This window comes from Suricata suricatta, chromosome 7 (assembly GCF_006229205.1).
Source record: "Suricata suricatta isolate VVHF042 chromosome 7, meerkat_22Aug2017_6uvM2_HiC, whole genome shotgun sequence".
Classification (NCBI taxonomy): Eukaryota; Metazoa; Chordata; class Mammalia; order Carnivora; family Herpestidae; genus Suricata; species Suricata suricatta.
Window position 1 is genome coordinate 76,707,525 of NC_043706.1, and position 24,823 is coordinate 76,732,347.

Below are 24,823 nucleotides of genomic sequence, written 5' to 3' on the forward strand. Positions count from 1 at the left end.
AGACTTAGCAAGAAGAAAGCGAGTTCAGTTTTTGGACATGTTAGATTTGAGGGTCCTCTTATAGAAGATGCCAGCAAAAGTATGCTAATGGCAATTTTAAATATAGGTCTGAAGCTCAAGAAAAGGTTAGGGTTGAAAAGCATCTTTTTGAATTTTAATCCAGATCAGTGTTTTTCTATAAATATGGCTTCACATATTAAAAATGAAGCATAAAGTTGAATATAGCCAAGTTCAAAGGCTTATTCTCTCTTGATTTTCTTGGAATTTGCTATACTTTGGTTTCTTAGAAGACCAAAAGTCTGGATAAGGTTTTTGAATTCTCTTCTGATATTTAAGCACTATCTGTTAATACAATTTTTGGCAGTAGTTATTTAATGGGTTAGGAAGAAGGCATACTCTTGAAGTACATTTAGAAGGCTGCTCATATTGATTCTCATGTAAGAAAAGGTGTTTCTTTTTAAATATCCCAGTATATTTATTAGCCCGCATAAGCCCATGCAGCAGTAAATCCTAATCTTCAAATCCCCATCTTCAGATTTGTGAAGGGAGGACATTGAAAGGGACATGTGGTCTAGCTGCTTAGAGCAGTATTGAGGGCAGGCTCTCCTGCCAGCCTCCCGCCCTTGTATCTCACTACTTACCTGATCTTGACCTAGTGATTTTACCCCTCTGCCCTCAATTGCCTCATCTGTAAGACAGTGATAAAAGTACCCACCTCTTGGGTTCATGAAGATAACTTACATAAAAGCACTTACGAAATATTGTGTATGCTCAATCATTGTATGTTATCAGTAAGTAATTATGTTCAAGACAACAATTTTCTTTCTCCTAAAGTCAACACCACCACTGAATAAAAACCATAAAGAAATATTATTTTAGGTCAGGTTTCTCAATCAGAAACAGAATTTTATATATAACATCTAAAGCTAGTCTTTTCTGGTAACTCTTGGGGATCTGTAAAAGTCATTACAGAGTGGAATCCTACTAAGCAAGTCAGAATCGATAAGGTGGACTGTTTAGAAAGCTATTTCCAGATGGCTAGGGATTAGGGCCAGAGAAGCAAGAATTGATATCTGAAGTTTGCTGGAAAAAGTTTTATGTTCCAAACAGCCATGTTCCCATCAAAAATATGGACAAGAGTGTTCAAAATATGATAACAGTAAAAGTGTAAATCCAATGTAAATACTGCAGCTTAGCCTCATTTCCATAAAATGAAAGTTAATCAGGACAAACAGTTTCCTAAAGGGACCCAGCAGGGCCAGTGAAGCAATGATCCTCATGTATGGGATACAACCACACAAGTAGGAAGGACCATACTTACGCTTCACCAAGAGAATATTCTGCTCCCAGTTATGAATATGCTTGAAATAAATGAGAGCCTTATCAAATCATGAGCATGACATGTGCTTATTTTAAATTGGCAGTTAACATTCTTGAAAGCAGTGGTTTACCAATAATTATAAATGAGGTACTGCTTAAAGTAAAACATACTACGCTTGATTACAAATTACAACCAGTCTATAGAAGTTAAATGCATACCATACTTTAATAATCAAGATAGTTCAGCCATTTTTCTGGAGTATGTCTTAAACAGTTAGCATAAAACCCGTATTTAACAATATTGCTGTGGTTTTAGTCATTTTTATATTTAAGGGTCCAAAATATATTATGTTCACAAAATAACACTGTCTGTGAATGCCAACCAGTTTTTACTTATTCCTTCAAAAACACTCTACCCTGGTCATACACACACATTTTTATCACTAAAAATAACCAAAGGTGGTAATTCAGTCTCACCTCCACACAGAAGTTCTAATTGCCCTAGAAACCTGCAGGTCAAGTTCTCAGCCTTTGAAAAGGAGTAAAAATGTTTCAGGGCCGTCCCCATAGCCATGTACTTGGCTTTGTATTTGTAGCATTAGATCTGAGATCTAAACATGGCCATACGTATCACAGTAAGCCAAGTTCCATATCAAAAATAAAATGTGAAAGGAATCAAAGAGATTTTGTAATTCCAATAGCACAGACTTCAAAAATTGAAAGCTTACACATAACTCCTACATCTGTCTTTAACTAAGAAGTCATTACCATGCTTACAGGTTTGAGGCAGTAATCCATGTATTACTGTGTGATTAATCAGAGTGCACTTACTACCATGAACTTGGGTCCTATGCCATAGGATTATTTTTGCTTTTCCCTCAAAGAATAATTTGCTCCTGAAGTAATAGACTTTTAAGGCACATTTTAACAAAAACCCATCATATACCCAGCTTAAAAATGGATGCTCCTCCTGGTTACAATATATATATATACCTAAGTAATGTGATTTACCCGATAGGCAAATGTCTCTACCTTGAGGATAAACTCACATTAGAAAAGTGATTCTTTATTTGCTTAATCAAAAAGAAACATCGTGTAAAAAATATTAGAGAATTAAATTTATAAGAATAACCCATATGTACTAAGCCTGCTGGCAAAGATCCAAAGATCCAACAGGATATAGGTCTAGAAATTAAGGAAAAGGCTCCTTTGGAACCCTGGGTTCCTACTCACCCAGGTTTCTGAGCAGGAGTCATGAAGAAGGGAGTTGGGCGCCTTAATGAATTTCAGAAATTTCCTTTCAAAATGCACAGACCCTTGGGAGGACTCAAATCTTAAACCGCAATCAGTCTTGCATTTGCAGTTAGCAGCCTCAAAGGAATAGGATTTGGGAAGTGAAGAAGAGGATGGAAGGAAGCCACCGATGAAAGTGGAATAGTTTCAAGGGAAGTAACTTTAGGAACTTGGTACATTTTGCTGGGACCAGCTTTGATTTCCTTATGAGTCTCTGCTTAAAAATAAGTAAACAAAATTATTTTCTAATACCCACAAGTAGCTTTAGGACACTGACCCATGGGATGGACATTGAATTACCTGCTGGAATGGTCTGGGATGGGGGAGATTAGTAAGTCTATTAATGTCCTGATAGTCTAAAGTAAGCATAAGTGGAAGAATTTCATAGAAACGAACACATAGCTAACTGTAATGCCTCCTCTGGCCATCCCGTTCCCACTGGCGGTTAGGGGTTCGAAGCTGTACAGCTTTTCAGCTGAGTGTGCTGCCAGCAAGCTGGGCTCTAGTTCAGGCCCAAGGGGGGGAACAGGCAGAGTCCACAAGATGATCACAGATGAGCCGGAGACTCAGCGGAGACAAACGTGCTCACCAGGATTAGCTCTGCGCTCCAGCTCTGAGATCCTCCCTGTGATCAAGATCCTCAATAAGCATCGTAAATGTTGCACAACGACAGGCCCATTGTCAGGGGCCAGATATACGGAATTGTATATATGTTTTTTAAATCACCTACATTTGGGAAACCATGTGGCCTCTGATGTTACTTTAAGCCAATCTCCAGTGATTGGCACCATTTTGGAAATCTGGTCCCGAAGAAGGTTCTAAAGAACAGTAATGCAGCAAAAAGGAATCACCTCTCTGTATAAAATGATCATAGAGATATGTGTTGAGGTAAAGAGCTTTATAAAAACTGTTGAGTCGGGAAGTACGGCCCCAGCTATAGAAATTTTTAGGTGAGTTTGGTGGTAAGGGTATTTTACAAAACTCCCATTTATACCGGTTATAAACAGGAGACAGTTCTTATTGCTCCTGGAGCTTGCTACCCCAATCTGTTCCAGCTCCACTGAAAAATGTTTCTTGACAAGTGTTAGCAAAGATTCCCAAATTTGTAAAAAAAAAAAGTCATTGCCAGTGCATTGCTTTTTGATTTCTGATCACCATGGAGATCTGAACTACACTACAGTATGCATATCCTTGACACCAAGTACAGAAAAGAGCTTAGAAAAGTCATTTTATCAAAGTTCAAAGGAAAAAAAACATGAAAAAGAGCAAAATATATACAGTTCCTGGCAGTCCTCACACAGGAGTTTCTGACCACAGACCAGAAAAGTTTACATTTGTGTAACGAAATTACAGTAGATTTTACTTCATGGTTAAAATACAAGTTTTGGCTTCAAAGTGCTCACTTTATTTAAAAAAGAGAAGACCAAGAGGGTTGCAGGAATTTTTTTTTCTTACAACAAGTACATCATGTGTCCCAATCTCCTTTTTCCTTTTCCTTTAGTGCAACACAGCTCAGCAGCCTCACTGAAAGGTCTGGCTTCAAAAGATACTCCTGAAACCTCACTCCAGCAGCACGTTAGGGGTCCCATTGGGGGTGGCTCCTTTTTTCTTCCGCAGCCGATTCTGAACTTTTCGTGATTTCACCATCTTCATTCTCACCTCAAAAACTTCATGGATGGCTTTCCGGAAGCAGTGAAAATTATAGTCAATAAGCCCTAAGAGAAGAAAACAAAAATATTTAGAAATGTCACATGGGGCACCTGGGTAGCTCAGCTGGTTAAGCATCTAACTCTTGATTTCAGCTCAGGTCATGATCTCAAGGTCTTGAGTTCAAGCCCCGCATTGGGCTCCACGCTGGGCATGAAGCCTACTTGACATAAAAAGCAAAGAAAATAATAATTTTAAAAAGTGACGTAGAAATAATCTCCTCTCTTCAGGTCTGCTGTGCAGGACAAGCAACCAGGGGAGGCAGAAGAGCAGCCGTAAGGGAAGGGTCACAGACTTCCCGGGGAGCTCTGTAGCTGGGCTTCAGGAATGGCAGGCAAGGTTTCACAAATGGACATGTTTTCCCAAGGAAGGTTCCAGAGATGTGGCACCTGGATGGCTCAGTCAATTGAGCGACTGACTCTTGGTTTTGGCTCAGGTCATGATCCTGGGGTCATGAGATCAAGTCTTGAGTCTAGCTCCATGCTGAGAGCAGAGCCTCTCTCTTTCCCTCTGTCCCTCTCCCCTAGTCATGCTCTTTCTCTCTAAAAAAAAAAAAAAAAAAAAAAAAGAAAAAAGAAAAAAGAAAAGGTTCCAGAGGATAGACCACATGTCCACATTTTCAAAGCACTGGAATAATCAACTAACGTGCACATTTTTTGACCTGTCAGAATTCAAGATTTCCTATAACTAAGATATGTCTTCTATGAAATATTTACTGTTTTTCCCCAAAGGGGATTATTAAATTGACTTTGAGTGGAGGCAGACCCTGACTTGAAGTGTGGCTGAGATCTCAAAGCTTTAGGATCAAAGATTCAATCGATCGATATTTACTGAATATCTATTATCTTGAAGCCATTGTCATAAGTACTGGGGAAAGCAAAGTCCTGAGTTTAGAGTGGTAACAGTCACCTCTGGTCAATTCTAAGCTCACAAGTTCAACAATCAATGACACTCGAGTTTTTTCAATACTAAGTAAATTTTAAATGCAAAAATAGTAGGGGAAAATCTTTTTGTGTTTTCTGAAATTATTGGTACGAGACCAGAATAAAGATAATTCAAAGTCTTGACTGCATTCTTTCTTCATCATCACTAATTTGTAAAAGTGTTGAAAGCAACACTATGTTTATACCAATTAGGATAAGGCAGTTGGATCTACTCACTATCTTTAACTTTATTAAAATAACTAGCCCAACAGTTATTTCCATCCACTCAGGTGATACTTCCCAAGCTTCAACCAAAATAAAAGAATTGGGATTCCAGCCAAGGAGTGAAATTCTTGCGAAGAGTCATATAACTAACTGCAAGCGCGCTGGAGCAAACAGCATCTCAGGGGCCAGGAGCAGGAAGCCCTCTCAGAGGCGCCCTCTGCTGCTTCTGCAGTGTTAGTGACCCGAGTGCAATAAAACCAAGTGATCTCCCTCAAGACCAGACAATGACCAGAATAAGGGGGTAAGTAATAATAAATAAATAAGTCCAGGGGTGTCTGGCTAGCTCAGTTGGTAGAGCATGCATAGACTGTGAGTTTGAACCCCAGATTGGGTGCAGACGTTACTTAATAATAAAATCTTACCAAAAAAATAAGTATCTCTTTTCTGCCTGAGGCTTTCTTTAGTACCACAGAACTTCAACTGCACACAGACAGGTATATGAGAATGCACGTTTTAAGGGTACTCCTCAGACAGAAGGGCCTGGGGGAAGGTGGATACGTGTTGCAGTCTTCCAGACTCAACTGGGGTGATCTGAATTGGTTCCACACAGCTGCTCAGAGATTCTCCTATTAGCAGTGAGCATAAAGCTGCTCACTGACACCACTGTGGGTGGCTTATCTACCTCCCCATTTCATCTCCCCACTTCCTCGTTTTTGTTTTTGGGGACTATCTTTCAAACAAAGCATATAAATTAGAGGAAAATAGGGGCACCCGGCTGGCTCAGTAGAGTATCTGACTCTCGATCTCAGGGTCATGAATTCAAGCCCCACACTGGGTGTGGAGCCAACTTAAATAAACTTCAAAAATAAAAAAATAAACAAGAACAACCTCAAAATTCTTTGCCTATACACTAAAACCTTGGGTTGTGAGCATAATTCGTTCCACAAACATGCTTGTAATTCAAAGCACGTGTTTATCAAACAAATTTCAAGAACCATTGCCTCAGTTGTGATCATGTGAGCATCACATACTACTTATATTGTTTTACATTATATATTGTTATATATTGTTTATCAAGTTAAAAATTACTAGAAATGTTTGCTTGTCTTGTGCTGGGAGCCGCATTAGTCTTCCAGAACACTCATAGAACAAGTTACTCGCAATCCAAGGTTTTACTGCATATGCAACCAAAGAAAGCTTAGAGCTAAAACACCTGGCTCAGTGAGAATTCAACTTATAGAAATATTCTATTGGGGCACCAGAAATATTCTATTTAGTTGGTTAAGCATCCAACTCTTGATCTTGGCTCAGGTCATTATCTCACAGTTTATGAGATTGAGCCCTGAGTCAGGCTCTGTGCAGACAGTGTGGAACCTACTCGGGACTCTCTCCCTCTCTCTCTGTTCATCCCCCACTTGCACTCTCTCTCAAAATAAATAAACATTTAAACAAACAAAAAAAATATTCTATTGACAGTTCCTGACAAATTTTAATCATCTTTGCAATTTAAAATGTAACAGTATCTTGCTGCACTTGAAGTTTTAAAAGTAAAAATTCACAGGGCACCTGGGCAGCTCAGTCGGTTGAGCGTCAACTCTTGACTTAGGCTGAGGTCATGATCTCATTATCGACTGTGAGCTCAGCATGGATTCTCTCTCTTCCTCCCTCTGCCCCTCCCCTACCCATGCTCTCTCTTTCTAAATAAATAAACATTAAAAAAATCCACGTGATAAATTCCTGCTTAAATTTACTTCCATAACCACACATGGCTGTTAAAATTAGTGGGCAAAGGTGTGCGGGGGAACAAAATTTACATAGTTTGAAAGTATTTATTAACTACTAAGGGAAAGATAGGAACTTTCCAGTGGAAAAACCTGGCAGACATTACTTTAACTAATCAAGTCAGCATCACCAGTAATAAGACTTATCAACATCATGCACCACTTGATAAGATGTGCTGGGAATGACACATTCTGGCCAAAGTGCTTAATCTTGTTCCAACTGTGTGGCAATAACAGACAAACCCAATTTGAGGAACATTCTACAAAATAATTGATCAGTACTCTTCAAGAGTGCCAAAGTCATGAGAGATGAAGAAAGGTCACAGACTGGAGGAGACTTGGAAGAATAACAACTAACTCAATGAGGGATCCTAAAACAGAAAAAGGGTGCTTTTGGGAAAATGGCACAATCTGAATAAAGTCTACAGTTTCATTAAATAGTATTATACCAGTGGTAATTTCCTACTTTCCTTTAAAAAAATTTGGGGGGGTGTGCCTGGGTAGCTCAGTCAGTTAAGTGTCTGATTGGCTCAGGTCATAATCTCATGGTCCGAGGGTTTGAGCCCCACATCAGGCTTTGAGCCGACACCTCAGAGCTTGGAGCCTGCTTCAGATTCTGTGTCTCCCTCTGCCCCTCCCCCGCTCACACACTCTGTCTCTCTCTCAAAAGTAAATAAAGATGAAAAAGAGATTAAAACATAAATAAACAGTAAAAAAAAAATCATTTATTTTTGAGAGAGAGAGAGAGACAGAGCAAGAGGGGGGTAGGAGCAGACAGAGAGGGAAACAGAATCCAAAGCAGGCTCCAGGCTCTGAACTGCCAGCACAGAACCCAACGGGGGGCTCAAACTCACAAACCATGAGATCATGACCTGAGCTGAAGTCGGATGCCCACCTGACTGAGCCACCCAGGCGCCCCTCCTGCTTTTCATGATGTACTATAGTATGTAAGATGTTAGCATTTGGAAAATTGGGTGAGGAATATGTGTAAACCATGTACCATTTTTGCAACTTTTCTGTTAAGTCTGAAATCAGTTAAAAATAAACAAGCTCTCCAGGTTGACACGAATGTACCCTAAATTTTAGGACCTGCTGCAAGCCTAGATTGTTTTGGGGCTCTAGTTGTACTATCTGCATTACAACTTTTATTTAGTTTCTGAAATCAACATGAAGTATTAATTACCAAATATAAATTCTGGAAGTAACTTTAACCAAAGAAATATAAAATGGTTTAAAACACAATACACACAAAAGTGCTGGGTGGCTCAGTTGGTTAAGCACCCAACCCTTGCCTTCAGCTCAGGTCATGATCTCAGGGTTCATGGGTCAGAGCACTGAATCATCAGCTCTCTGCTGACAGTGCAGGGCCTGCTTGAGATTCTCTCTCCCACTCTCTGTCCCTCTCCCTTTTCCCTCTCTCTCTCTACCTCTCTTAAAATAATTAATTAATTAACACAACTGATTCTATGTAGGGAGAAGCCCAGGAATCTTAGCTTTGCCTGCCATACACTGGTATGACTTTGAGAGAAAGTCACTTCTAGTTCCTGGGTCTGGTAAAATCATTTACAATTGAGAGAAAGAGGGGTGCCTGAGTGGCTCAGTCGGTTAAGTGGCCAACTTCAGCTCGGGTCATGATCTCAGTTTGTGGGTTCGAGCCCCACGTCAGGCTCTGACGGCTCAGAGCCTAGAGCCTGCTTCTGATTCTGTGTCTTCCTCTCTCTCTGACCATCCCCCACTCATGCTTTGTGTCTCTCTCTCTCTCTCAAAAAATAAACGTTAAAACAATTTACAGCCGAGAGAAGGAAACAGGAATGATCCTGTCCATGTTCAAAATTCCACGAATCTATTATAAATCTGCTCTTACTTTTAGCAAGATGGGAAATAAGGAGTAAAAGATTAACACTACTTAATTAAAAGTTGTGAAAGCCAAGGACACAAAAGGCACATTGTTGATAACAGTCAGAAATATACGAAAAATCTACAACTTCCCTCAGAAGCAAGGAAATGTAACTTGAAATGATACTAAATTTTTAATAATCCGGAAGTTTTTTCTTAGAGAAAGAGCACGGGTAAAGGGAAAGGGCCAGAGAGAGAGAATCCCAAGCAGGCCCCACGCCAGGCACAGAGCCTGACATGGGCCTCAATCCCATGACTCTGGGATCATGACCTGAGCCAAAACCAAGGGTCAGACACTCAACTGACTGAGCCAATGCAGGCACCCGAATAATCAGATTTTTTAATGCTAATACCCAATACTGATAGGAATACAGCAAAATGGATACACTTATATTTCTTAGTAGCATAAATCCATAAAATCTTTCAGAAGGACATTTTGGCAATATGTATCAGAAGCCACCAAAACACAGGGCACCTGGGTGGCTCAATCAATTAGGCGTCCAACTCTAGCTCAGGTCATGATCTCGCAATTCATGAGTTCAAGCCCAGCATCAGGCTCTATGCTGACAGCTCAAAGCCTGGAGCCTGTTTCGGATTCTGTGTCTCCCTTTCTCTCTGCCCCTTCCCTGCTTGTGGTCTGTCTTTCTCTGAAAAATAAATAAAACATAAAAAAAAAGCCACCAAAACCTGCCTACCCTACCCTTTGATCTAACTGATTCCATTTGCTAAAGTTTTTCCTGAGGAGATAACCAAGATGTACACAAAGATTCAGTGCAAAAATATCAGAGTTTATAACATTAAAATCTAGAAACAATACAAAATTTGAAGAATAAAAGAAGCTAACATAATCATTAAAATGATGTGGCAAAAAAATACTTAGTGAATTAGAAAGATGTCTATAATAAGCTCAGTAAAGGTTATGAATATTTATCATATCATTGCATATAGATAGAGACATAACTATAGATAAAGATGTCTGAAACGTTATAAAGAAAATGTTGAGAGTGATTTTTGAGAAGCTTATGGATAAGTATTTCCTTTTTGCTTATGTGTTACTTCTAAGTTTTCTAACTGAATCTATTACTTTCGTAATAAAAAGAAAAGAATAAGGGGCACCTGTGTGGCTCAGTGGGAAGAGCATGCGAATCTTGATCTCAGGGTCATGAGTTCAACCCCCATGTTGAGTGTAGAGATTACTTAAATAAATATTTTTAAAAAGAAACAATAAAAATCTAAATTGTTTTTTTTATACTTAATGAATTAGGAAAAGCTTCATGATATAAATGAGTGAAAAAAACAAGATATAAGACTGTACAAAAAATATGGCCCCACTTTCGTCAAAAGGAAAGAGATGATGAGGGAGGGAGGTGGCGAGAAAGAAAATCTCAGAAATTTAACATGCGATTTAACTCGGGGCACCTGAGTGGCCCAGTCAGTTGAATGTCCAACTTCGCTCAGGTCATGATCTCATGGTTTGTGGGTTCGAGTCCCACATCAGGCTCTGTGCTGACAGCTCGGAGCCTGGAGGCTGCTTCGGATTCTGTGTCTCCCTCTCTGCACCTCTCCCACTCACACTGTGTCTGTCTCTCAAAAATGAATAAATGTTAAAAAAAAAAAAGTTTTTTGAAAACCTGAGATTTAGCTCTCGATGGTGAAATTGAGTGGGTTTTTTTTTTTTTGTTCTTTATACTTTCCCAAAGTTTCAAAGTATTTTTATAATGAACATGTGTCGTTTACAAAGGAAAAAAAAGGTATTTTAGTAAATGTTACTATAGACACTCTGTTGGAAATTATTTTACCCTAAAAAAATTGGTAACTCATGCCCTGGTTGCCAGCAAAAATCCCTAGCATGTCAGTAAGCTGGTATTCCCCAGTTTAAGTAGTAGGGGGGAAATGAATATCTCTGTGAGTTTAGTTGCTTTTGTTTGATTTTATTTTTATTTATTTACTCATTTATTTTATATTTATATAATATGTATTTATATATTTATGTCATATTTATCACTTACTTATATATTACTCATTTTTTGTTTTACTTATTGGTGACTCTAGTGAGCATATTCATGTCTTCCCTTTCCAGTATCATGATACCATCCCTGTGTTTTGGGATACCTGGGTGGCTCAGTCAGCTAAGTGTCCGACTTCAGCTCAGGTCATGATCTCGCGGTTCATGGGTTTGAGCCCTACATCAGGCTCTGTGCTGACAACTCAGAGCCTGGCGCCTGTTTCAGATTCTGTGTCTTCCTTTCTTTCTCTCTGTCCTTCCCCAGCTCACACTCTGTCTCTCTCTCTCTTAAAAAGACATAAAAATTTTTTTAAAGAATGTACAAAGGCCGAACAGAAGTTAAGTTCTGTCTAGCTATAATACTGTACAAGTCCCTTCGTTTACACGGGGATGTCAAGCAGTCACACGGTCCCTCACACTGGGCAGTGGAGTGGACCAGGAGAGAGGCACCTGCCCTCCCCAAAGGCAACTGGGGCCCTCCCTGCGAAGGAAGGGACTTTACAGCCTGGCAACAAGGCTTAAGTCAGCTTCTCTCCCGGAAAAGCAAGAGCCCCAGGGAGAAAGGCATGGTGCCACCTCCTCTTCTGGCAGCTGGTCACTAGATGGCAGGCTGGTTCACAGATCCCAAAAGCCCGACTGAGCTGGGTAGGAGCCAAGGGGGCCGGGCCACTAAAGCTTGGAAGATTCCAGAGGCATGCTGCTAACCGCTCACATTCAACAAGCAGTAGAAGCAATATGCATCCGAAATGAAATATTTCATTTAAATCACACACACAAAATTACCTTTTCTTTCAAAGCTTTCCTCTCTGACAAAGCAAACGAGAGCCAGGAACTTTGTCACCTCCTTTAAATAAAGAACTGTTGTGTTATTCAGCTTTATAATGGCTGTTGATTCCTTGTCATAGGGGGTTCCTGCTCCATCTTCTTTGAGACTGTATGGGGACAGAAACCAGAACACATCTGACTATTGAGAAAAAAACTACAAACTGTAACCCAGCAGAGACCAGCTTTAACACACAGAATGATAATCATAATGAAAAGTCATTTACAACTATAGCACCTTACAGCAAAAGTCTCAGAAACCCGTCATCACAAGAATGTACACAGTGTATGAAAGTCCCTTCCTGCAGACACATGAGTGGCTGTTGGGGTAGGTGGGCGACTCTCCGGGCACCTGAGGAACACCGGTGAGGGACGAAGGTTAGCTCTTCTCCCCTCCATACCCCACGGGCCTTCTTGTTTTCTTCTGACAGAACGACCAGGCTGTCAGAAATGTGGTCTGAGGACAGACCAAGAAGGGCTGAATGACTGTTCCAAATTACAGAAGCCGAAGGGGACATGACAGCCAAGGATTGGGCTAGAACCTGGATCAGGGGAAAGAAGTGCTATAAAAGATAGACTTGGGACCACTGGTAAGATTTGAATATGGACAATACATTAGATAATGCCTTAATGTAGCCATGCTAAATATGCTTAATTTGATCAACGGTGGTCCTGTAAGAAGGTCTGTTTTTTGATAAACACTCAAATATCTAGGATCAAAGAATCATGATGTCTGCAATTCACTTTCAAATGGTTCAGCAAAAACATATCAACAAGTGTAGTAGAAAAAGAAAGAACAAATATGGGAAATTGGTAAAAACTGGTGAATCCCAGGGAAGGGTATGTAGTAGTTCACTGGACTATCTTTATGCATTTTTGTAGGCTTGAACTTTTTTCAAAATTAAATATTAAATAAATATTCTGGTCTATTTAAGAAAAGGTGCGTCCTGCAGACACAGATAACCGGTTTGAATCCTAGTTCACTTTGTGAACTGGGACAATGTGAGCAGCTTCTTGGAGCCTCGATTTCCTTATCTGTATCCTAACAGTAATTACCTCAAGGTTTCCCAATGCAATGAAATAATAGATACATAGCACTGAGCACAGTGCTGGGAACATGGAAAATGCAAAATGAATGTTAACTTCTATCATTTATATTATTACTATTACTGCCTTGAATGATCAAAACAGGACTCTCTGAAGACACCGATGTGATCAGTTATGCATTCTTTCCTCAGAGGCAAAGGAGCACTTCCCTGCACCTTCCCCCCATCTGCCACTGTGTGTCTGCCTGTATGCATGCATGTATATATTTTTACTTCCCAAATTAATGAATTGACCATAAGTGACTTATTAGAATTGTGCTAGACCTTATTAATACAACATAATAACTCGGCTCATGCTAAACCTGATCCCCTTGCATAATAAGAGCCAGCTTCTACTATGTAACAGGCACTGTTCTTTGCTTTTACCACGAATTACCTATTGTCTGGCCGAAGAATCCTCTAAGCTAGGTATTGAGGGGAAATAGGGTAATTTGGTCAAAGCTGATGATGGGGGTGGAGCCAGGACCTCAAACTAATCTAATTTCAGAGTTAATGCTTTTAATCCCATAAATATCACAAGGAGGTAGGGTGCCAAACCAGATGAAATGAGAAGCTTGAATTGTAGAGTATTTCATTTTTTTTTAAAGATTTTTTTCTTAATATTTATTTTTGAGAGGAAGAGAGAGAAAGAGAGAGAGAGAGACAGAGTGTGACCGGGGGAGGTTCAGAGAGAGAGGAGACAGAGAATCCGAAGCAGGCTCCAGGCTCTGAACTGTCAGCATAGGGCCTGATGCGGGGCTTGAACCCACGAACTGTGAGATCGTGACCTGACCTGAAGTCGGCCGCTTAACTGACTGAGCCAGCCAGGCGCCCCTGAATTGTAGAGTATTTCAAAGGAAATTGTTTTGAGAGTATTTTAAACTGGCACATACATGCATGACTGCTTAAAAGTAAATTGTGGAAGGTAGTTTTGTAAAAAAGGATTCAACTCACTGTAATCTACCAAAACATGAAAGAAAAATCTTTAAGAAGTGTTGGATCTCAGATGTTAAAGATGCTTTATCAGAATTCTTAACTTCTTTTGTACTACTTTTAGCTGCTGTGTTTCTACACTTCATTTCTCTTACTAATAAGTAACGATCTGAGAATAATAAACTGAAAACATTGGACTTTTTTCACCCAGTGAAGAAAACTGCATTTAAAACTTCCAAGTAAATGAAATAGTAAACAGACACTAAACCCTGTTTACAAACAGCACTTAATAACACAAGAAAATTCTTCGGTGAAACGGTTAAATGAACGAAGCAGAATATATATAAAATAATATATACATAGTGACCATATTATTCTAAAAATTACAGAGAAATAAGAATAAACTATATTAAAATGCTAATAATGACTGTCTCTAGGTGATGAGGTTATGCTATTTTAATTTTATTCCTTATGCTTTACATATTTTCCGTATCAGCATGGATTACATTCATAATCAGAAAAAAGTAAACATTAAACAAACTGGAAAAACAAGAAAGACCCAAAAAATTACAAGTAAAAACCTGTGAAACATTAGAACTGCAACAACCATATTCTACCACTCAAGTTTCCAGCTACAAAGCAATGAAAACACAGGAAGATACGACGTTTTGTAAAGGGTGAAGTGTGTGGGGGGGGGAGTGACCAGTAGCTCAGCAGATTCCCGAGCAGACTGAGCAAGGCGCCAGGTCACCTGCCTCTGGCCCGGCCGGTTTCCAAGGAGCAGCTGGGAACTGGCATGAGTCAGCTTCCTCAGCTGCTGCCAGTTAACGGGGCAGGCCCCTCGTGGCTCCAACAAACACTGAGGAAACTGAGCCCACGCCCGATTTGTGACCCAGACTGGTTCTTACTGAACCTGATGAGTTCTCAGGAACACTGCACTCCGCCTCAGAAAGGCAATCTGATTCCTCCCGTTTCCGCCCTCCTCATGTTTGTTTTAGCTGGGTAAAAGGAACTCTGATTAACATCATTTACATGAACAGCTTACCACTTACACCCAATTACCATATGGCACAATAATGATTATGCATACCATTAACTATGTGCCAGATTAATTGTGTTTATTGTATTTCATTACCACAGCAATCTAGACTGTAATCAGGGTATATTCAGTTTCCAGGACTATTTCAAGGTCATCCACTTGTAGCTGAAAGACAATAGAATGCTGTAGAGCAGTAATCTTGGGAGACAGGTCTATTTCTGAAGCCAGGGGCTTCTGGGTGGCTCAGTCGGTTAAGCATCCGACTTGGGCTCAGGTCATGAACTGAGTTCATGGGTTTGAATCCTGCATCAGGCTCTGTGCTAACAGCTCAGAGACTGGAGTCTGCTTCGGGCTCCGTGTCTCCCTCTCTCTCTGCTCCTTCCCCACACACGCTCTGTCTCTCTCTCTCTCAAAAATAAAAATTTAAAAAATTATTTCTGAAGCCAGGTGGCAGTGTTTAATAATAATACTAAAAAGGCAGTAAACTTGGGAAATAAGGTCTGTTTCTAATGCCAGATGGCAATGTATAATAATAATAATGACTGCTACACTTACCCAGGGTCTACCAGGTGAAGCCTAATGATATTTCATCCTCATTAGAGTCTTATAAGTATCACGTTCCCTATTTCATAATGGAAGGGACCATGCATGCATGTGTGTATAACAGAGATTCTGAACTGAGGGGGCAAAGGATCTTCAGATAGTGTAAAAGAGAAATGGGAAGACTGAGATCCTCGCAGAGGTAGAAGGAGGCTGTGTGAGGCAGGTCACAGCTGGTGAGTGAAAAAAGGAAAATGAATGAGAGCTTCACCTCATCAATGATCGGACAAGCATGTAGGATCCAATATAAATCAACAGCAACAACTTGATATCTTAAGACAGAGAAACTAGTTCATATCCATTTACCCTATACAAAACCCACTTAGGAAATTTAGTCATGTGGAAATGTTTCTATGTCTGGTACCACAATCAATTTTCCCCACTCCTGGTTTATTTTCTATTATTTTAAATGCACAGCAAGTTTTGTTTTCTAAGAATCTAAGACCATAATAATAAACAGGTAATGTTTGCTTAGTTTTATAATTCTCTGCTGCTCATAAAAGACAAAGTGTGTTAAAGAAAATCCAGAAGTTATTTCCTACAATGAAAAAGAACTGTTGTTAATATGGGATACGTATTTAGAGTTCTAGGATCCTATTAGTCTCTCCGAAGTGTGTATGACATTATGATATGATGACAGATCAGTAGAAGAACCAGGAATCAGTTAGACGACTTCAAATACTAGTTCTATGTTTTATTGACAGTGTAAGCAGTGGTTAGAAACTTAACCACTCTGAACCTCAGTTTTCCCATCTGTGAAATGGGGATAGTAATTCCTACTTCATGGAATAGCAAGGAATTAATGATATAATGTAATATGTTTATTACCAGAATGCCAGGAATTTACTCAATAATTTTTTATTATTACTGCATGCTAAATGGTATATTTATAGACATCAATCATTAAAACACAAGTATTAAAAATCAGATAAGTAAATGCAAATGTTACAAAGGTTGTTAAAGGTTTCAGTTTCTAATCTTAAGTAGGGCTCGATTATAGCCTTTAAGATTATTTTATCTACTGGCACCGGGCTGGCTCAGGCAGTTAAGCATCCAACTTCAGCTCAGGTCATGATCTTAAAAGTTCATGAGTTTGAGCCCTGCATTGGGCTCTCTGCTGTCAGCACAGAGCCCACTTCAGACCCTTTTTCCATCTCTCTGACCCACCCCCACCTCTCTCTCAAAAATAAAAATAAACATTAAAAAAAAAAAGGATAGTAATGGGGTGCCTGGTTGGCTCAGTCACTTAAAGTGTCTGACTTCAGCTCAGGTCATGATCTCACAGTTCGTGGGTTCTAACCCTGCGCTGGAGCTCTGTGCTGACAGTTCAGAACCTAGAGGCTGTTTCAGATTCTGTGTCTTACTCTCTGACCCTTCCTGCTCTCTCTCTCTCAAAAATAAATAAACATTAAGAAAAAAATTTTTAATTAAAAAAAGGATAATAAAAAGAAAGAATATTTTACTTACCCATAAATACAAGAGATGTCGATAACCACATCGATCATATCACAGCAGAGTTCATAGGTTTGCATATCCACTGGGGTACTATCAGTTGCAATATAAATTTTACTGACCACATCAAAGAGAAATGCCTTTTCAATTCCAGAATTCTGAAACAAAAAGAAGATGCTATCTTAAAGGGACAGCTGATTTCAGAACATGTCATTGTTACATAAAAAAGTTATATGCCATCCTCGGTGTAAACTATAAATGAACAAAAATTAATTTACTAAAATTGTGTTCTATTTTATCACAATTTAAACCTCCCATAGGGGCACCCAGGTGGCTCAGTAGGCTAAGCGCCTGACTTTGGCTCAGGTCATGATTTCACGGCTCATGCATTTGAGCTCCACACCAGGCTCTCTGCTGTCAGTGCAGAGCCTGCTTTGGTTCCTGTCCCCGTCTCTCTTTGCCCCCTGCCCAGCTTGTGCTTTCTCTCTCTCAAAAATAAATAAAAACATCAGGGATGCCTGGGTGGGTCAGTGGTTGAGCGTCCAACTTTGACTCAGGTCACGATCTCACCATTTGTGGGTTTAATTAAGTCTCACATCGGGCTCTGTGCTCACAGTTCAGAGCCTGGAGCCTGCTTTGGATTCTGTGTCTTCCTCTCTCTCTGCCTCTCCCCTGCTCATGCTGTGTCTCTGTGTCTCTCTCTCTCTCTCTCTCAAAAATAAATAAACATTAAAAAAATTTTTTTAAAGAAAAACATAAAAACAAAAAAAAATTTAAAACCTCACATAAACCTTTATAATGGATTTGTATTAGAAATGGAAATTTCTTAATTTTCATAAATTATGTACTTTAGGTAAACAAACTGGGAAGTGATTCCTGGCTCTAAGAGATGTACCTGCAGTTAGGAAAAGCCAAGTAAAAACACTAATTTTACTGACTGTAAATTTTAAAATAAATTTTAAAGAGCGAAACAAACTCACCGCTGTACAGTGACAGAGTAAATATGGAAACAACCAGCAGGTCAGCCAGTACAGCATCCATGGTGTTAAACACACACAAACACTCAATAGTAAATATCTTTTCTTTTTAATGTTTATTTATTTTTGTGAGAGAGTGTGTGCACAGGGGAGGGGCCAGAGAGAGAAGGGGATAAAGGATCCAGAGAGCCTGATATGGGGCTCAAACTCAGGAACCGTGAGATCATGACCTGAGCCAAAGTCGGAAGCGTAACCCACTGAGCTACCCAGGGGCACCAACAGTACATATCTTATTGCCAAAACCACCCTTAATGTTCCCTACATCTGGTAGAGCTCTATCAACATTCAATGATTGCCTACAACTTGAAATAAACACTCTAATTACATCAGTGAAGTACAGGAATCCTTTGGGGAGTTATATTTTAAAGAACATAAAACAGTTACATAGGAGCAATCTTCCGAAGTTATATTTCAGTGACCTTGCAATGCTGTGAGAACAAGCAAAAGTAAGACTGTTTTCACTCTTGCAATATCAGTCTAAAATTCTGCAAATGACTCTACCAGGATGATATTATGTACTTACTGAGATAAAGATGTTTAGCAAATTTTCCAGGGTGGGGAGTTGTGGAATCAGTTTCTGAACCACTTTGCTAAAAGCTTCAAATATTGAATGATCATATATGCTTGTCAAATAGAAGCTGAAAGAGAGAATATTTCATCACGTTTTTCCTTCTGACTGGGGAATAGACTGGGCTGTGTCACAGCACCATCCCCCAGGCCTCTGTATCTAACACACACACTGTAGCCCCTTTAGAATTCAATATGACCTCAGTAAAAAGGTGAACATGTCTTAAGTCAATCCTACCCAACTCCCCAAAAAAGCAAGACTCATGCCCATTCTCATCCACTGACTGGCTGGACTGGAAAGCTTAAAAATGCAGTGGTATGCGGCCATATGAGTTTCCTTAATTCTCCAAACGAATCCACACCAGATCATCTTTACATACACCCGTTAGGTTCGTAATGGCTACATGATTGGTTTTGAAGCATCTAATTTTTCCGTTTTCCAATTTGCAAATTGAATGATGCATACATATACTCCCATATAAAAAACTGATAGAGGGACGCCTGACTGGCCAGCTGGTGGAGCATGTGACTCTTAATCTTGGGGTTTTAAGTTCGAGTCCCACATTGGGTGTAGAAATTACTTAAAAATAAAATCTTAAAAAATAACTGATAAGAAAAATGATTTTCCTCTGTACTTTTTTTTTCAACGTTTTATTTATTTTTGAGAGAGAGAGAGAGAGAGAGACATCATGAGCAGGGGAGCGTCAGAGAGAGAGGGAGACACACAGAATCCGAAAACAGGCTCCAGGCTCTGAGCTGTCAGCACAGAGCCAGGTGCGGGGCTCAAACACATGAACTGTGAGATCATGACCTGAGCCGAAGCCAGTCGCTCAATCGACTGAGCCACCCAGGCGCCCCTCTTCTGTACTTCTATTTGAAGTGTTTTCAGAGTTCTCTTTTACTTCTGTGTATAAATACTATAATATTCATCACAAACTGTAAACTTCTGCACTGATTAACTTCCTGGCTTATGTTCTTGAGTTTTATCTAATGTTTTTCCACATGTGGGGGCGGAGCGCCTGGGTGGCTCAATCAGTTAGGAGTCCAACTTTGGCTCAGGTCATATCTCATGGTTTGTGGGTTCAAACACCACATCAGACTCTGTGCTGACAGCTCAGATTCTGTGTCTCCCTCTTTCTATGCTCCTCCCCCACTTGTGCTCTCTGTCCATCAAAAGTAAATTAAAATAAATACGTATATAAATACATAAATAAACTTAAAAAAAAAAACAACAAAGGGGCACCTAAGCGGCTCAGTCGGTTAAGCCTCTGACTCTTGATTTTGACCTAGGTCATGATCCAACAGTTCGTGGGTTTGAGCCCCACCTCGGGCTCTGTGCTGACAGCATAGAGCCTGCTTAGGATTCTCTCTCTCCCTCGCTCTTTGCCCCTCCCCTGCATGCATGCACACATATGCACCCTCTTTCTCACAAAAATAAACATTAAAACAAAAACTGAAAAATTAACACATGTAAAGCTGGCTTTTCCCAAATACTGTCCTCGTGCGTACAACACAAAATAGGATCAACAGGTGAATTTCTGCCTAGGCCAAACCATCCACAGTGACTCTGGACGCCACACCTGCTTTTTTCTGTCAGATACTGTGATCCCTGAGAAATTCGTTCTCACCTGAGGTGAATTTTTTCTAATCCAGCATCTGCAAGGTCATCGTTTGCCCTCTGGTGAATATCTCTTTGGGTTTCAATTTTGTGGTCATCTGACAGACCGTCCACTTTATGAATGAACACCTCAAAGTTGATATCCGTGTTCACTTTGTAGGCCCTTGTCACGGTGAGGTGGAGCCTCGCCAAGGCTTCCATGTAATCATCCTGGGAACAGAGGCACATTCCTGTCACGGGAGGCCAAACCTTGCTCAGCTGCCTTCCATAGACGCTTTTTTCCCCCCAGCTTTACTGAAGTATGATTGGCAAATAAACACTGCACATATTTAAGGTGTACAATGTGATGCTTTAATATATGTATACGTTATGAAATGATCCCCCCAGTCAAGTCACTTAATCTATCCGGCACCTGATCTCACAGTTATCTTTTTTTTTCTTTCATATACACTCCTAATCTGGAAATTGTGTGAGTCCAACCCCCCAAAATATTTTGAAAAAGCCCAAGTAAAAACTAGTTTCACGGAATTCCAGTCTGAAAACTTCAGTTTCATTAACAAAGAGATGAAAAAGAAAGGCTGGAAAAACACAGCTACAGGCAGTGATGATTTAGCTTGATAGCGGTCATTAATATCAGAGTTGCCATTTTATGAATTCAAAGTAACTCCATACCTCCTAGGACTTTCTCTGGGATACTATTCTTCCCCAATTCTTTAGTCTCTTGGTGAACTGTGATGAACAGTTCGAGGTGGAAACGTGACATGGGTCACTGCAAGGCCGGGGAAGGAGCCAGGAGGCAAGGTTCAGGAGCCCCTAGTCTAGACTAGAGGTCAGCAAACCATGGGCCAAATTGGGCCCACGGCATGTTGTTTACAGGTCGTGTGCTGCTGGGACACAGCCAGTGGTGCTCCTCTATGGAAACTCCTTGGAAATGGTACAGCCTGCAAAGCCTGAGTATTTACCATCTAGCCCCCTCCGAAAACCGTCAGCTGACCTCTGATTTAGAGTAACTTCCCCAAATAACACAGTACTGTTTTTTTTCCTCCTTCCTACAAATGACTTTTATAACAATATGATGAACATCTGCATATGCATCTCCCTGTTTAAGAAATAAAACAGGACAGGTGCCTGGCTGGTTCAGCTGGAAGAGCATGTGACTCTCTTGTTTTGTTTTTTAATAAGCTATACGCCCAACACAGGGCTTGAACTCATAACCCTGAGATCAGCTCTACCAAGTAAGTCAGCCAGGAACGCCAAGCTTGTGACTCTTGATCTCAAGGTCATGAGTTCAAGCCCCACAATGGGTGTACAGATTAACTACATAAACTTAAAAAAGAAAGAAAGAAGTCAAACAGTAGACACCGAAGCCCCGTGTCTCTCTCCATCCTGCCAGGCCACCCCATCACGCTGCTTCCCACCCTCCAGAAGTAGCCACTAGCCTGATTTCAGTGTTTATTCTTAATCATCTCTTTATACATTACTACCTACATATGCAGCCCTAAACACCATACAGTATTCATTTACATTGTCTTGAAATTTGGAGGAAGGCTATCTAAGAAAGGACCCAAGGGAACCTTTTTGGGTGGTGGAAATATTCTATATCTTGACTGAGAAGTAAGTGGTTACAACGTATATACATTCATCAAACTCACTGAATTACATGTACACTTATAAGGAATGCATTTTATTGTATGTAAATCATACCTCCAAAATTGTTATTGTTTATATCTTTAAGCGGACAGTCTGTTAAGCGGACTAGTCTGTGAGCAAAACTAGCCAATGTCAAGAGTGTCACAATCTCAAAAGATTAGAAATTACTACTGTAACTTGCCTGCCAGGCAATAGAAAATGATCGGATTACCAACTAAGTGATGAAGTGGCACATACCTACATGGACTAAAAATAACATCTGAAATAAGAATATACTTGGTTTATTAGAGCAGAGGGATTATGGACGATTTTTCCCACTGTGTTTATTACTATCTTCTACAACAAATAAAAACTAAGGAAAAGTACACTGCCTTGTTTCTATTCCAAAATTAGATCCAGGAATTACAAGCAGCTCACAACCACCAGCACAGAGGCCACCAGCACGCCATGCTGGATCCCAAGCCACATGTGAACTGGCTTCGGGGCCCACAGGGGCCCTGAAACTGCACACTTTGTGGGCTCCGCCTGGGGGCCGGCAGCGTCATGCATTTAGCTCACAGGAAATCACTCTTGATGTTTTCACTCTCGTTTATTTTACCACGTTCTGTGAAGACACATGTTCCCCTTGGTGATATCTTTATCTGGCAATCCTGGCATTGTGAGGAATTCACAAGGAAAAAATAAAAATATGAGGCGTCAGACCAAAAGAGCCCTGCTTAGAAATAAAGGCAGTGACTTCAAGTGCTGCCAACACTCCTTGAAGTTTGCTTTTCTTTTCAGTGCTGGTAACAACATCCTATAAATACTCCCCCAAACATGGCTTCTACAGTCTGCTTCCAATAGAAGAGTATATATTAGGTTCTGAAACACTTTCTTTCATATTCCTTCTTTTTAACAAATGACAGCTCTCAACGTTTTTCCTACGTTTTAAAAGGTGGAACTTAAGAGAACCAATTTCTCAAACATTCTTATACCTGTCTCTGCCCTACAGCTAAGAAAAAGAAAAAAAGGGGAAAAAAAACCCACACAAATTTACCAACACAAAGTGAAGTTCCACTTTTCAGGGTCAGACAAAAAATAAAAGCAAATTACAGCTGCAATTTAAAAACAGGCAAGTGAACTTATTTTAGCTACCTTACAGACATATGACAAACACTTAGGATAGAGTTGCACTGGACATTTGAATTCTATAAATGCAAATTGCTACATAAGCACAACATGGTATTGAAGTGAGTACTTCCTAAGCGACTGTCTTGAAAAGATGAGTCAGTCATCTGACTGGAATCTACCTCCCCCAGCGTAGGGCTACTACTGCTGCTCCCTAGTCAGCAGCTTCAGAAAGAGCAGTGGAGTGACTTGGGGAAAACACTGGGCCTCAGAAGAGACAGACGAGTGGGACACATCCAAGAGCTGGCCCCCCATGCAGCCGCGGGCACACGACCCAGCCGCTCTTCTAAGCTCAAGCTCCATAATTTATGGCGCTGGCAGACCTCGGCAGGAAGGTAGGGGCTACTGCCAAGGCCACAGATGGGCCAGAAAATGGGTCAGTACGCGTGGGACCGCCGGGAAAGCAGCGACTGGCAGCAGGCCCGGGACCTGATGCAGGTGTCTACAGCACGCGTTTCTGGACGGGCCCAGGGGAGGAGAGGCACTGTTGTTCACAGATCAGGTACCGTACGCAAAGTCACTCCCCTGCACACCCCCGCCACGACAGAGAGAAAGAGCCCCTTCTACCATGCAGCCACACTCCCGCAGCTACACTGGAAGTACACAGTGCAATCACTCGGAACTAAAGGGCTTAGTTGAAAATTTCATTATTATATTAAACAGGCACCTGAATTAATTTATGATGCTCTCGGGCATGATCAGTCTTCTCGGAGAATGGTTTTCCAAGCGTGGGCTCAGAACCATCGTTACTAACAGTTTCCATATCTCTTCCTCCCTAACACCATCAGCATTCCTGGGAGGGGCAGGTGTGCTGGGCCCACCTGTCTGATTGTAGGTCCAGTTTCTGGGAAATATCACGTCCTGAACTTAGAACTGGTTTAGTACATTCCTGAAGGACTTCTATCCCCCCACAGGTACAATAGAGAGCCCTAGGTGGCTCAGTTGGTTAAGCATCTGACTTCAGCTCAGGTCAGGATCTTGTGGTTCATGAGTTCAAGCCCTGAATCAGGCTCTGTGCTGACACCCTAGAGCCTGGTGCCTGTTTCTGATTCTGTGTCTCCCTGTCTCTCTGCCCCTCCCCCATACTTGCTGGAACGTGCGCTCAGGTACGCGTGCTCTCTCTCTCTCTCTCTCTCTCGCTCTAAAAAATAAATAATAATCATTAAAAAAAGAAAACAAACAAAACAAAACAAAGGAGATCCCTTGGGAGAAACTTGAGGCTAACCTATGCTTCTGGGAAACTTTCTAAGAGTGCCTGGACATGGAGAGTTTGAAGAGCGTCATTGTCCCAATTCTGTTACCTGTACTCTTTCCTAATGCTAACATGCCTGAGATGCACCTGTGGTCCTGCTGCTTCCCTTCCACCTCCTCCCCTTTCACTGCTGGCCTCCCACTGCACAGGAGAAGGGCCAAGAGTACCAAAGACACAACTCAGAAGACTAGTCTGAATACTGATGAAGTGAGTAACTGATACCTGGGTAATAAGGCTCTTCCCCAATCAAGGGGTCCTCATGTCTTTACTTTCAGCAAAGTTAAAGGAAAGCCCAATCAGATGTCTCTTGGTAAACTACTAAAAACAATCCTTTGTGAGAGAGAACTGGGCCATTTAGAAGATATAATTTGAGTTTAAATAATTGAACAAATGTTGTAACTCACCCCAAATCCATTTATTTATGTGAATGAGTTTTCTCAGTGCTTACATC

General features: G+C 40.6%; 1 protein-coding gene across 1 annotated transcript in view; it reads right to left on the bottom strand.

Moving 5' to 3' along the window:
• Positions 1 to 1,521: 1,521 nt before the first annotated feature.
• The window catches only part of RRAGD (Ras related GTP binding D), a 45,138-nt gene continuing 21,836 nt past the window's right edge, over positions 1,522 to 24,823 (bottom strand). The window contains exons 3-7 of the mRNA XM_029944887.1: positions 20,314 to 20,513; positions 18,642 to 18,756; positions 17,097 to 17,239; positions 11,934 to 12,082; positions 1,522 to 4,328 (exon numbers count right to left, since the gene is read on the bottom strand). Coding sequence (XP_029800747.1) covers positions 4,174 to 4,328; positions 11,934 to 12,082; positions 17,097 to 17,239; positions 18,642 to 18,756; positions 20,314 to 20,513 — 762 coding nt within the window. The 3' untranslated portion in view covers positions 1,522 to 4,173. The remainder of the gene's footprint in view (positions 4,329 to 11,933; positions 12,083 to 17,096; positions 17,240 to 18,641; positions 18,757 to 20,313; positions 20,514 to 24,823) is intronic.